This window comes from Monocercomonoides exilis (assembly GCF_001643675.1).
Source record: "Monocercomonoides exilis strain PA203 chromosome Unknown scaffold18-1597598, whole genome shotgun sequence".
Taxonomy (NCBI): Eukaryota; Preaxostyla; order Oxymonadida; family Polymastigidae; genus Monocercomonoides; species Monocercomonoides exilis.
Genome location: NW_027150563.1, coordinates 1,204,038 through 1,217,272, shown reverse-complemented (window position 1 = coordinate 1,217,272; position 13,235 = coordinate 1,204,038). Strand labels below are relative to the sequence as shown.

Genomic DNA, 13,235 nt, shown 5'->3' with positions numbered 1-13,235 from the left:
TTATGAGTTTTCAAGGTTGTGATAAAAATTCAACAACAACAATAACAACAGCAATTTTGATGATTTTATTTTCAAAAAATATTGATCCCAATGAATCTTTGACCCTTCAAAAACATATCCAAATATTTTTGGCTGATATGTTTGATGCGCAATCATTATGAAAACGAATATTTCTGAATTTTTTCCTTTCTCATTCGTTTCTTGGGGAAAACAAAAAAGAAAAAAGATTTCAGTTATTGAATACATGGATATTATGATTGTTGTTTGAAGTGGATGAAGTGATTCACCGACAGCACAGTTGCCATCAAACAAAAAGTGTAAACAGTCATCTGCCTGCCCATTCACGAACAGCAACACCCTTCAAAAAAACTCTGCTATCCATTAATGCAGACAGATCCTGCACGGCATCTTCATCTTATTTCTTTTCTTTTTTTCGAAATATTCATATCCCTCTTGCATCTTCCCTTCCCGAAGCACATAATCATTTCATCAAATCTAGTCTCATTTCCTTCAACTGATTGGGAGATTCCTTTGCTTCTCTTCTTCCCGTTTATCTCCATTCCCTCCATCCCTGGTCTTCTCTCCTCATTCAAATGTGCTGTACCCACTCACAAGACTTCCACTTTGTGCACTTCCACTTTGTGCACTTCCACTTTGTGCACTTCCACTTTCTCTTTTGCCTCTGTCTGTTGTTTCCTCCAGCCCAATTGCATCAGACACTGTCAGAACAGCACAGCCAGCCGGAAAATGACTGATGAATGCCCGCTTCAAGTCTGTGAGTGTTGGCCTGGCGTACCGGCCCATTGACAGACAAGCGATGATTGCTTTCACACCATCTGGCGAGCCTGCCCTCGCAACATCTGGCCTCTCCCCATTCGCTATCTTCTGTCCCGCCACCTCTGCTGGATACTCCCCAAACGGGATCTCCAGCGTCAGGCACCCCACAGCATCATCCCTATCGAGAACACAACAGACTTCTTCGTTGCCCCCATCTTCCTGTTCATCAGCAATTCTGGTGCCATCCACCTCAAGCACTCTTTCTTGTAATCATCCTCATCCTCAAATGCTGATGGTGGAAGGGAGTCACTGTCATCATCATCATCACTTGCTGAAGTGACAACTGTTGATGATGAGATGGATGATGAATCAGAATCATCAGATGAAATGAAATCAGAGTGCATCACAATGCAGATCACCATGTGCTCAGAGAAGAGTACAATGTGAGGACTCAGACTGGACAATGACTGAAGCTTGTTTTCCATTTCATCAAAGGAGTGGAGAGCAAGGCTAGCTACCCAGAACAGGATCTGGGAAGCTGTTTGCTCCCTCTCCTGAAGACTTCCGATCGCCATTTCTTTTTCTCATTTCTTCCATGAAGCAACAAAAATAGCGAATCCCTCAGATCCACAATCAGTTTCTCATGTGGTGATGAACAGGCCATTGCATCTACCAGATTCGACATTGAAGAGGTTGTTGGACACATATCCTCCATTCGAACAAATGTTGAATCTGAATCAGTTGTTGAAGTAGTTGAAGTGGATGAGATAGATGGAGAAGGTGTTCGCTTTCTTATCTCTTCTTCTTCTTCTTTCTCCAATGCCCATTCTGGGATTTTGTCTGAGTCTCTCCCCAATATGTATTCAGTTGAGCCACTCTCAGATAGAAGATGTTCTGATGACTCTGAATGTTCCATATTTGAATCATACACCCTCTTCTTTATCCTCTCTTCATTCTTCTTCTCTGCCTCTCTTTCTGCTCTCCTCCACTGCTCCTCGGGAGACATCTCCATCGTTATCATCTCAAACGCCTTCGGATCTTTTCTGATGTTATCATTCACTATCTCTCTCAAATCTTTCGCTTCATTCCTTGCCTTTCTCCATCGAACAGCAAGAATAATCGAAACAATCAGAACAATCAACAATATGACAACAAGTGCAATTACAATAATTGGCCAAAAAGTGTTTTCTTCTTTTCCACTTTCAACAAGTTTTTATCTCCATTTGCTTTTGTCTCTGTTCGGTTCTTCAGAACATGCCTTGCAGTCGACGAACCGGAATCACCGTTTCAAACAGAATGCACACAGAAACTTCTGCTTCGGCTGGTGCAGAGCAGATCATTGCTTTCTCAATCCAATAATGTGCTTCCGTCTCTGAAACAATTGCTTCCTCTTCCAGTTCATATGTTTCCAGAGATTCTGTGCTCCCAACAGCAGAAACAACACGCACGCTCAGATTGCACGGGAGAAGCAGCATCCCGCCCAGAATCAGCTTCATTTCTTTTCCGCTCTCTTCCATATTCACTGTCTCCAACCGAGGGATGAACAGTGCCGATGCCCGTTCTGCTGGAATCCCCATCAGCTCGCATCCACCATCCATAATCCACAGCGATGTGCTCGGCTGCATCCCATCCCCTCCCTTCAGGCTCTGAACATCCACCATCCCATTTCCACTACACAGCACATTCCGCCGCATCGAAGGGTACTTTGCCATTGATGGGTTGTTGTTGATGAATTCTCCTTTCACAATCGTCACGCTTCCCCACACATCGACAGCCCTCCACACGACGCATTCGCAATCGTTGTGTCTCTCATCATCACCAATGAGTCTGTGCAATCCACCAACGATCCACTCCACTCGCACACACCTCCATCCCATTCCACCCCTTTCTCCATCCTTTGTGTGTCTTCCAGTGCAAACAAGCATGCACCCATCACCACATGATTTGCTCCACAGATGCCAACATCCTTTCCTCTCTGCCTCCGATGTGCATCCAGTGCACGTGCAGTTCACCAATTCCAGCCCTCTGATGCACCGCTCTCCCAACAAATCACCGATGGAGAGCTTGTCTCTCTGCTGATGTTCTCGAAGCGGCTCAGCGATATCCCGCAAATGGATGAGACTTCTGAGTCTTCATTCTCATTTCCTCCAGTCCACACATGGCTTATCACTGCACCCTCCACCAACTTTGCTCTTTTCACTTCCACCTCTTTCACAGACACATTCCCGCTCAAAGCCCCAATCTGAACAAGCGACTTTGCGCACTCAATATCCTTCAGCACCACTTCTGTTGCCATCAGCGAGCCACACTTCCCAATTTCAATCAACGCGTGTTCGCAGCTGATCCCTCCAATCGAGCATCCCCACATCTTCATCCCACTCTCTCCGCCGTGCTCCCCGCTTCCGATGCTAAACAGCACAAATGGAACTCTCCCAACACCTGCCTCGCCTTCGCTGCTCACACCAATGCTCCTCAGCTCAGCTGTTCCTGATGCCACCTCCATGAACATTTTGTGCGAAGACACAAACGAACCAGAAAAGACAAACACCAGCTGCTCAAGCTCCACCTCTCCCACACTCTCCACCACACAATCCTTCGTCTGCTTCATCCCAGACCTCACATGCACCTCTGCTTGCTCTTTCCACTTCGACTGCACTCCCACTTCTGCCAGCTCAATTTCGCTTTCAATCTCGCTTTCCCCATCCACAACTAGCTTGCTCTCATATATCTTCGTCATGTGGCCCAGCCCATACCCGATCGAAGCACACGGAAGTGCCCGGCTCCCACACTTCTTTGTGTCCAGCCCAGCTCCTGCCCCGCTGCCTGACACAAATATCGTGTCTGCCTGGTACGTCATAATGAACTCCAGCAGGTTCACCGGCTCAAGCGCATGCTCGCATTCATCCATCCCGTAGATCGCGTTGATTTGGTTGTACACCTCGCTGCTCAGCACCAGCTTGAACTGCGTCTCATTTATCTGCGATCCGATGTCGTGGCACTCGATGAACATGTCTCGCCCCACATGCGCCGTGTTCGATTCAAACTCGATCCCCGAAAACATCATCTCCACGTCTCCTTCAACTGTGCTCCTCACATACATCCCTCCTCCTTTCCCATTCCTCGTCGAGCAGCTGCACTGCCGCACCTCCGACTTCCTCACCCCAATCCTCCCTCCTTCCTCCACACACATCATCATCATCCCCCCTTTCTCGCTCTCCGACGACACACACACCTCAAACACACACCCCACTATCTCCACATCCACACACCTCGACGTCCCGCACTCCATCACACTCGCCCCTTCCCCATTCCGCTTGATCCCTTCCAATGTGCTCCCATTCACAACCACTCCCGACCTCTCCCCGAACATTCTGCCCCTTCCTCGCAATCAATCTCAAACACTGCCCCTCCCCACAGGCTCACAGACGATCCATGCATCTTCTCCACTTTGCACTCCCTCACTCCCCGAATCACAAACACACTTCTCTCATAAAACACATCCTTCACTCTCACCTCTTCTGCCTCCATCTCTCCTCCCATGCACACCACAAATGAATACCTCCCCGGCATGTTCGCACTGCTCTCCGACACAAACTCACATTTCCCCAGCTCCAGCTTTCCCCTTCATTCACAATAATCGCCCCCTTTCTGCTCTCAAACCCTTTCCCCACCTCAATTCCAATCTCCCTTATCCCCAGCCTTCCCCGGTTTTCCATCCATGCCTCGCTCTCTCCTCCTGCCCCTCCGTTCTCCATCAACAGAATCGCTTTCTTCCCTGTCTCAACCTCACCATCACCCCCTCAATTCCAAAACCCGACAAGTCGTATCCTTCCCTCATCACACTCGCATCCTCCACCACAACCTTCTTCTCCCCATCATCCTCTTCTCCTTCTCCTCCAATGTGCATGAACCCTCCATAAAATGTCTTGCACGGCTCCTTCTCGCTTCCACACCGCCTCACATCCAGCCCCCTTGTCGACACATGCACTGTGCTGCTCTCATAACTCATCACAAACATCAGCAGGTCCACAACCCCCACCATCTCATCTTCCCCACAAAACGATTTCTCGTCCCATCCCATTCCTTCCAACAACACATTCAGACTCTCTTCATTCACACTTCCATTCAGGTCTGCTGCCACCACAAACATGTTCCTCCCCATCCATGCCTCATTCCCTCCAAATATCATGTTCTTCACTCCAAATGGCAATTCCCTCAGCGCTTCCGTGCACATCAAATACATCCTCCTCCTTTCCCACTCCTCCTCTCGCACATACACTTCTTCACACTCGTTCCATTCACCTCCATTCTCCCTTCCCCTTTCACACATATCCCTATCCCGCCTCCCTCAACGACCCTCCGGCAAACACATCCTCCACCTTGCACCCATTCACAACCACTTCTCCAAACACACTTCCTCTCAGCACCACCCCTTCTCCTCCAACCTCCGACTTCAGCCCCACAAACGAGCATCCATTCACAGCCATCCTGTTCTCCCCGTTCCATCTCCCACCTCCCTTGCTCCCTGTCCCAACCACTTCCACAACACTGCTGTCTCCAATACTCACATCCTCAAACTGCGTGTTTTCAATCAATCCGCTCCCTGCCACTGACACCTTCAACACAGGAGCCAACGTCCAAATCCCTTTCACCACGCACCCTCTCACTGTCAACTCCCCACATTCCACAACCACAAAGCTGAACCCCAGCCACACCCCCATTTCCTCCTCAACAATGCTCTCTGACAGCTCCACCCCTCCCACATACGAGTACGAATAGATCACACACCCTTTGCTCCCAGGCAGCTGCGCCCCCACCAAAAACTTTATCTTCTCAACCTTCAATCCTTCCATGTTCCGAACAACTCCTTCTCCTCCTCCTCCTGCCTCTTCATCCAAGCCCCCTCCAAATTTCAGTGTTCCCATCTTCTCTTCTCCACTCGCTCCGCCTGCCGATCGGATCACAAACCGCGACAAGTCATAGCTCCTCCTCACCTCGCACTCCCCGTCAATAATCATTTCCTTCTTCTCGCTGCTCGCCTCTGTGTTCATGAATCCTCTCCAGAATGTTGCACAGGGGTACGCTGTGCTCCCGCACCCAACCATGTCAAACCCCTTCCTCCCCACACAAACACTCCTGCTCACATATTGCAGAACAAACATCATCAAGTCCACTGCTTCTCCAAAAAAGTGCTCCCTGTCTCTCCCTCTCATCTCCACTTCTCCTTCCCCTTCTCCTTCTCCACACACAACATTCACTATCCACTCTGCCTTCACTGTCCTGTTCAGTGACTCACATTCCACATACAAATCCCTCCCCTCTCTCGCTCTGTTCCTCCCAAACACAACATCCCTCAACAACAACTCCCCCTCCTTCCTCCCATTCAGCCTCATCCATATTCCTCCTCCTTTCCCTTCCTCCCCCTCTGCCACACACCCCTTCACCTCTATTCCTTCGATCATCACCTCTCCTTCTTCTTCTTCTTTTTCATTCTCTTTCTCCTCCTCCTCCTCCTCCTCCTCCTCGCTTGCCTCCCACCTCAGCCAGCCCCCCTTTCCCTTTGATGACACACACCCATCCACCATGCTCCCATTCCCAATCCACCCTCTCTTCACTCCCCTCAGCACAACAACCGCCTCTCCACAACTGCAGTTTCCCATCTCTACCCCACTCACATTCACTCTCTCACACTTCTCACACACAATCACCGAACTGCCCTCTCCATCCACCCCGCCAATAAATGCCCTTCAACACTCACTTCTCCTCCTTCCACATCAAACACCCCACATCCTGCTCCAAACCTGACATCCTCTATCCTGATTCCGCTCATCTCCAATGACCCCCACTTCCCCTTCCTATCCACATCCCCATTCCTGTTGTCTCTGCTCCTCCTCCTGCTCCTGCTCCTTCCTCTCCTGCCTCAAATGAGCAGTTCACAATCGAACACTCCCCGGCCCTCACCTCTATCACCTCCCCATGTGTCGATGTGCATGGAAGGCAAAACCTCAGTCTGCTCAGCATCAGCCCCACCATCCCTGCCTCTCCTGTCAACTCCAAATGCCCCTCCCTTCCAACCGCCACCAAAGCCCTTGTCTCCTTCTTCCCTGAATCGTCAGCCATCCTCCCTTTCCCTTCGCCGCCCCATCCACCCTTCCATTCCCCACAATCTGCACTATCCTTTGCCCTTCCCCCATTTGCTTCACCCCATACACCACATCCAAGCACGGCCGCACCTCCTCCCCGCAATCCTTTGTGTTGCTCCCCTCCCTCCATTCACAAACACAATCGCTTCGTCTGCCGGAAACAGATACGGCAGCATCGACAGGCTCCGCCCGCTCGCCTCATCATACACCCACAGCTGCTTCTCTTCTCCATCCGACTCCCTCGCCGACCCACTCCACCACTTCTCGTTCACCAGTGCTCGTGCATCCGCACACACAACATACGCGTTCTTCCCCTCATACGCCTCGTTCTCCCCAAACTCCACCATCTTCACACTGTATTTCACATTCCTCGATCCCAGCACCAGATACATCCCGCCCCCTGCCCATCCCCACTGTTCACCTTGTTCCCCCAAACCCTGTTCGAATCAAACAAAACTCTCCTCCTTCCTCAACCTCCACGTATCCCCCTCCTCCCTTTCCGCTCCCTTCCCGGCACTCCACTTCAATCAGCCGACAATCCTTCACAACCACCTTCTCCAACCCCCAACGACCCCTTCCATCACCCCTCCTTTCCCACTCTCTCGAGCCACCCCTTCAAACGTGTTGTTCCCCATTTCCATGCTCACCCCTCTCTCAAATCTCACTGCCCCATGCTCCCCAAACACACATGACCCAACTGTTGAGTTGCCCCACTTCGCTGTTGCCCCTCCCCCAAGCTCCACCAATCCTCCCTCCCTCCTCCCGTTATGTTCTCCAACACCAGCAAGTCAATCACCCCTTTTGCTCCATCGCCCTTCACAACAACCACAACAACACCAGTCTCTGTCAAAATGTTCACATCCTTCACTGTCACATTCCGCAGCGTCATCAGCCCTGCTGTGCACTCTGCCACACAATATGTCGCAGCCCCTCCCTCTGCTTCCATCTCCCACTTCTCCACACACAGCTCCCCTCCGCTGCAGCAAAACAAGCTTCTCCGAGCTGGTGCAAACGAGCTCGGCACTCCCATTTTCATCCCGCAAAATCGCCCCACCCCTCCTCTCGTTCCAAACACACACTCTCCACCCCTTCCACATCCCTCGCCACTCCAACACCTGCCCCTTCAACTGCCCCTTCAATATCCACCTCCTGCCTTTCTGCCACTATCTCTGCCCTTATCACGTATGACTCCACAAGTCGGATGTGCACCTTCCCCACCCCAAACCGCGCCCCGATCGCAAACCCAACTGACCCGCACGGATACCTCTCAAACCCACACACCCTGTAGTCCACCCCTTCTTCCCCCACATACCCCGGCTCTTCCCATTCACTCACACACACCCAAAGCGGAACATCCAGCTCCTCCCCTTTGTCGAATCCAACATGCTCATTGCTTGTCCCTGCTGCCTCCACCCCTCCCACTTTCACACTCTCCGCTGTCACAACCCTCCACAGCTCCTCTGCTTCCACAAACATCTTTGCCCCTCTTTCTGCCATGTTGTCTTCGAATGTCAAACCTTCCACCAAATAGTCTCTTCCCACTTCACCTTCCCCAATAAACTCCATCGCCACCCCTCCTCCACATCCTCCTCTGTTTTCCTTCTTCAATGCCCTGCATCCCACAAACTTTGTCACCACCCCGCTCTGCCCAACCCTCACCTTCCCGCTTCCCTCAACTCCAATCTTCAATCCCCCTCCACACCCCCCTTCCGATATGCTGTCTCTCACAACATTCCCCTTCCACACAAACACACTCCCTTCCCCAACCTCCACATACGCTGCCCCGCCATCCCCGTCTCCCACCTTCCACAGACTCATGTTCGAGTTCAAGATCTCCACACTCTTTCCTCCCTTCCCACACACTGCCCTCCCACCACCCACTCTTCCCACCCCTGTCAGCTCCGATCCTTGCACGCTCATCGACCCTCCTCCCTCCACATGCACAAGCCCTCCTCCACATGTGGTGCTGCACCCACTCACTGTGCACGATGACACTGTCACCCATCCTTCATCCCTCGCTTCACAGAACGGACACTCGCCGAAACAGATCCCGCTCATCTCCACCTGAGACAGAATCACACTCCCTCCTGTCGCCTCAACAATCCTGAACCCCACCATGCTCCCCTCCTTCGCAACAACAACCACACTCCTCATCGTCAGCGCCCCTCCAATGCTCTTCACAAAACTTCTTCTCCCGTTCAACCCACAAGGCACCTGAATCCCCACATTCCCAATTGTGGTCGTCGCCTTGTTCACCACCAGCTCATCCTGCTTCTTTTCCCCGCTTCCCCCCACATCCACCACACACCCTGCCCCTTTCCCTTCCACAACAACAGTCCCTTCCCCAATCACATGCTCCCGCTCCAGACTCACACTCATCTCAATCGTGCTCCGAAGCCCCAGGATGCTTCCCCGCTTCTCCATCGCATAGTCCAGTGTTCTGCACCCAGCTCCTTCGTATCCACATCGCTCAAAATCCCAGCTCTCTGCTCCCCCGACTGCAATCACCGACGGCTCTGGCTGCAGATACAGCACAAGCGGGATCCCGTGCTCACATCCATTCTCATACCCCATCGCCCCTGCCCGGTCTGACACATTCGTGATCCATCCCATCCTTTCGCTGTCCACCACCTCCGACAGCTTTTCTGCCTCCATGAATATGTCTCTCCCCGCCTTTCCTGCACTGCACCCGCTGAACTTCACTGTCTTCACATATATCTCTCTGCTCCCTTCCTCCATCTTCACCATCATCCCCCCTCCAAACCCTCCTCTTCCCACTCCAACTCCCCCTCCAACTCCCCCTCCCTCATTTCTCATCCCCGCACTGCACAATGAAAACTCCGTGCTCAGCCGCCTCCCAACTTCCACTGTTCCGCCATCCGACACAACCACCTCCACTCCCCCGCCATTCCCCTCCATGCACACCCCATTCAATGTTCCCCCATCAATACTTATTTTCTGCCCAAGCCCCACAACCCCTGACACAATCCCCCCATCTCCCCCTCCCACAACAATCCCTCTCAATGTGCTGTTCCACAGCTCAACACTCCCTGCTCCCTCACTTTTCAGAAACCGGCTCCTCTTTCCCGCTCCACCTCCTCCTCCTTCCACACTCGAATTCCTCACGCTGACAATGCATCCTCCTCCACTCACCTCCACAAACGATCTCGACTCCTCATATCCTGCAACAACAAACACTTCCAACTCGCTCAGCGTCACTTTTCCCCCACTCGCCCTCACAAAACTGAACCCCACTCCATTTTCGCACCCATCCCCTCGCACTGTGCATTTCGCCATCTCCACCTCCCCACCATCTCCGCTCACACTGGCCACACTCATCCCTTCTTCTGCCAGCTCTGCCTCCAGCACCAGCCCCAGCTCCTCCATCCTCCCAACCCCTCCGATCGTCACAACCCCAGCTGCTCCTGACGTGCTCCCCACAACCACCACTTCTGCCCTTTTCTCCTTCCCTTCCTCCTCCATTCAACACATACTCCTGTCCTCCACCAAACAAAACATTCTCCTCCATCCGGTACTCCCCAACCACCACCACCTCCTTCCTCCCTCCACCCTGCTGCTCCATCGAATACCACACGCTCCGACACGGATACTCCATGAATCCACACGCTGACACATCATGCCCTCCGCTCCCCACCACCACCCTCTCCTCCCTCTCCATCACATAGAACACCAGCGGAATCATCACATCCGGCCACTTCTCATCAACCCCCACACAACTCTCCACACTCCCATTGCTCCATTCCTTCACATGCACAAATCTCTTCACATTCACACACCCTTTCAGATCCCCCGATTCCACAAACAAATCCTTCCCTTCCTCCCCTCTGTTCTCGACAAATCCCACATTCTTCACACACAGATCCACATCCTCATCCTCCACCCGCAAATACACCCCTCCTCCTCTCCCTCCCCTCCCTCCCCTTTCACCACCCCCACTCCCTGCCTGGCACCCCACAAACTCCACAGTGTTTTCTGTCGATGTGCTGTTTCCCACCCCACCTTCCCTCCCTTCTTCACACACACATATATTCCTCCCCCATCTCCCTCCCTGCACTCACACCCCCGCACTGTGCAGTTGTCAAACTCAAACACCTCTCCCTCCCCAACAACCCTCTCTACCACGCTTCCGTTCCCTTCTGTCTTCACAACCCCGCTCACCTCCGATCCCTCCATCACAACCCTCGCCCTTCCACTCATCCCAAAAACACTCCCTCCCATCCTGAATCTCATCCCCACAATCAACGAGCTCACAATCCGTGTCTCTCCACCCCCAAGCACAAACACTGCTCTTTCCATCCCACAATCCTCCCCATCGCAAACACACCCCACAACACTCTCGTCCACTCTCAGCTCCCCGTCTCCACTCATCACAAACACTGACACACTCACCCACCCTGCCATCTTCACACTCACATTCATCCACCTTATCTTCAGCCTTCCTGCCCCAATCCCAAACAGCCTTCCCCCCTCTCCATTCCACATCATCGCATTTCTCGCTTCTCTGCTGTGTTCTGTCGATTCAATCCCAACCACTTTCCCCCAATCTCCATTCCCGATTCATATGTGATTTCGCTCCCCACTTTCACAACCCACGAGTGCTCCTCTCCCGAGTGGTCCAGCGCACCTTTCACTGTTTTGCATGGCTGGTCTGCTCTCATCCCACATGTCCACTCTTCATCATCTCCAGAGACCACATCCACAAATCGGGTGTCAAACAACGGAATCCATTCATTCTGTGTCCCTTTCAGAGTGTGATGCAATCTTTTGGACAAAGTGGTGGAAAAGCATTCAACGAATTTGTCTCCCAAAAACAATCCTGATCCATCTTGCACATACACATCATTTCCATTGAAATTCGCTCCACATGAATTGTTGTGGAAAAAACAAAATGATACTCTTGAATTGGAATAATCCTTTCCTGGAAATACCGCAAAAAAAAGAGATCCCGCATCATGCTGGCAACTTGAATTCTGACAATAATATTCTGTAACTGTGAAGTTTGATTTTGTTTGCTCATATCCAACACAACCATCAGTTCCATTTCTAACTGTGCTGTTCGCAAAGGTACAATTTGAAATGGAATCCGGTGTATTTGAATATTGATAACTGCTTAATGCTCTGAAATAAATCGACCCACCGGAGGTGCATTGATAGATATTGTTGAATACAGAATTCTCAATCAAGGATCCATCTAAAACCTCAAGAAAATGCAAACATCCTCCATATCCAATTGAAGTATTTTCCCCCCCTGAAATGTTGTTGAAAACACTCGAATTCACTCTCGTTGAAAGCATTCTTTCCCCACTGATAGCCCCTCCATTGTTCCTTGCTGAACACTTTTGGAATTGACATCTTGTGGCTGTGAGAGCAGATTCTAACCCTGAAATTGAAATTGCGCCACCAGATGTTGCTGAGCAATTGATGAAAGTGTCATCTTCAAAGGATCCCGAGCAATTCAAAGACTGATGCCCTTCAACATCGGAATATGTTTGATTCGCATTCTTGACTCTGTTGATGTTTGTGTATGTGTTGTTGATCGAGTTCAAATGAGACATAGTACAACAGCCTGGGTTGACGATGCCCCCATAAAACACATCTTCCATCGAAACGAAACAGCAGCCAACCATTGTTGTTTGGCAGCCATCCCTTCCAACATTTCTGTGTCCTCCCACTTTCCTTTCCACAGAAATGTTGCTGAACACTGTCTCACACATCCAGATGCTGTTTGTTCCATAGGCATCCATGAACGGCCCCTCTGAAACGGAGAGTGACAAAAAATTCGAGGATTTCAAAAGAACTGAGCCACTTGCCCCATCTTTTCTGCCAATCTGCCTGTTCGAAAAAAGCGAATTCACACACATTCCCTGCTTCCCTGATCCAACTGAAATATTGTTCATTTCCACAACACCAGCAACACTCACAAAAAACGAACTTCCCATCACACCCTCTGCTTCCAGCTCACAGTCAGATATCTTCATTTCAGACAGAACATCCACAGTTTCCACCACTCCTATACTCCCTTTCAACAAACACGACCGGGAAAGAACAAGGGATGAATTCACCAGATGAGCACATGTCCTCACTTGGCAATGCTCATTGATCTTATTTTTTAGTATGATTGTGTAGTTTTGAGGCTCACTTGTCACAAAATATGTTTCTAATTGATTTTCTATCTTAGAACTCTTATGCTCCACTGAGATTACAATGCAAAAAAGTAAAATATAAAGCTTATGAAGCATTATTTGACTAAGTATTTTAGAGTTATCTTTGATCTTTCCTATTAAACCGTAATTT

General features: G+C 50.8%; 1 protein-coding gene across 1 annotated transcript; it reads right to left on the bottom strand.

Annotated features, from left to right (window-relative positions):
* Window positions 1-585: 585 nt before the first annotated feature.
* On the bottom strand, window positions 586-13,016 carry MONOS_17469 (uncharacterized protein; the record flags this gene model as incomplete). The annotated part of the gene is made up of 18 exons (XM_067870392.1): window positions 586-955; window positions 1,027-1,331; window positions 1,451-1,870; window positions 2,052-2,852; window positions 2,936-4,109; window positions 4,178-4,399; window positions 4,438-4,576; window positions 4,621-5,096; window positions 5,146-6,439; window positions 6,624-6,961; window positions 7,011-7,357; window positions 7,609-7,922; window positions 7,994-10,385; window positions 10,438-10,924; window positions 11,002-11,400; window positions 11,472-11,766; window positions 12,157-12,951; window positions 13,004-13,016. The coding sequence occupies 18 exons, from the start codon at window positions 13,014-13,016 to the stop codon at window positions 586-588; spliced, it is 10,581 nt and encodes a 3,526-aa protein (XP_067728940.1).
* Between the last annotated feature and the right edge of the window lie 219 nt (window positions 13,017-13,235).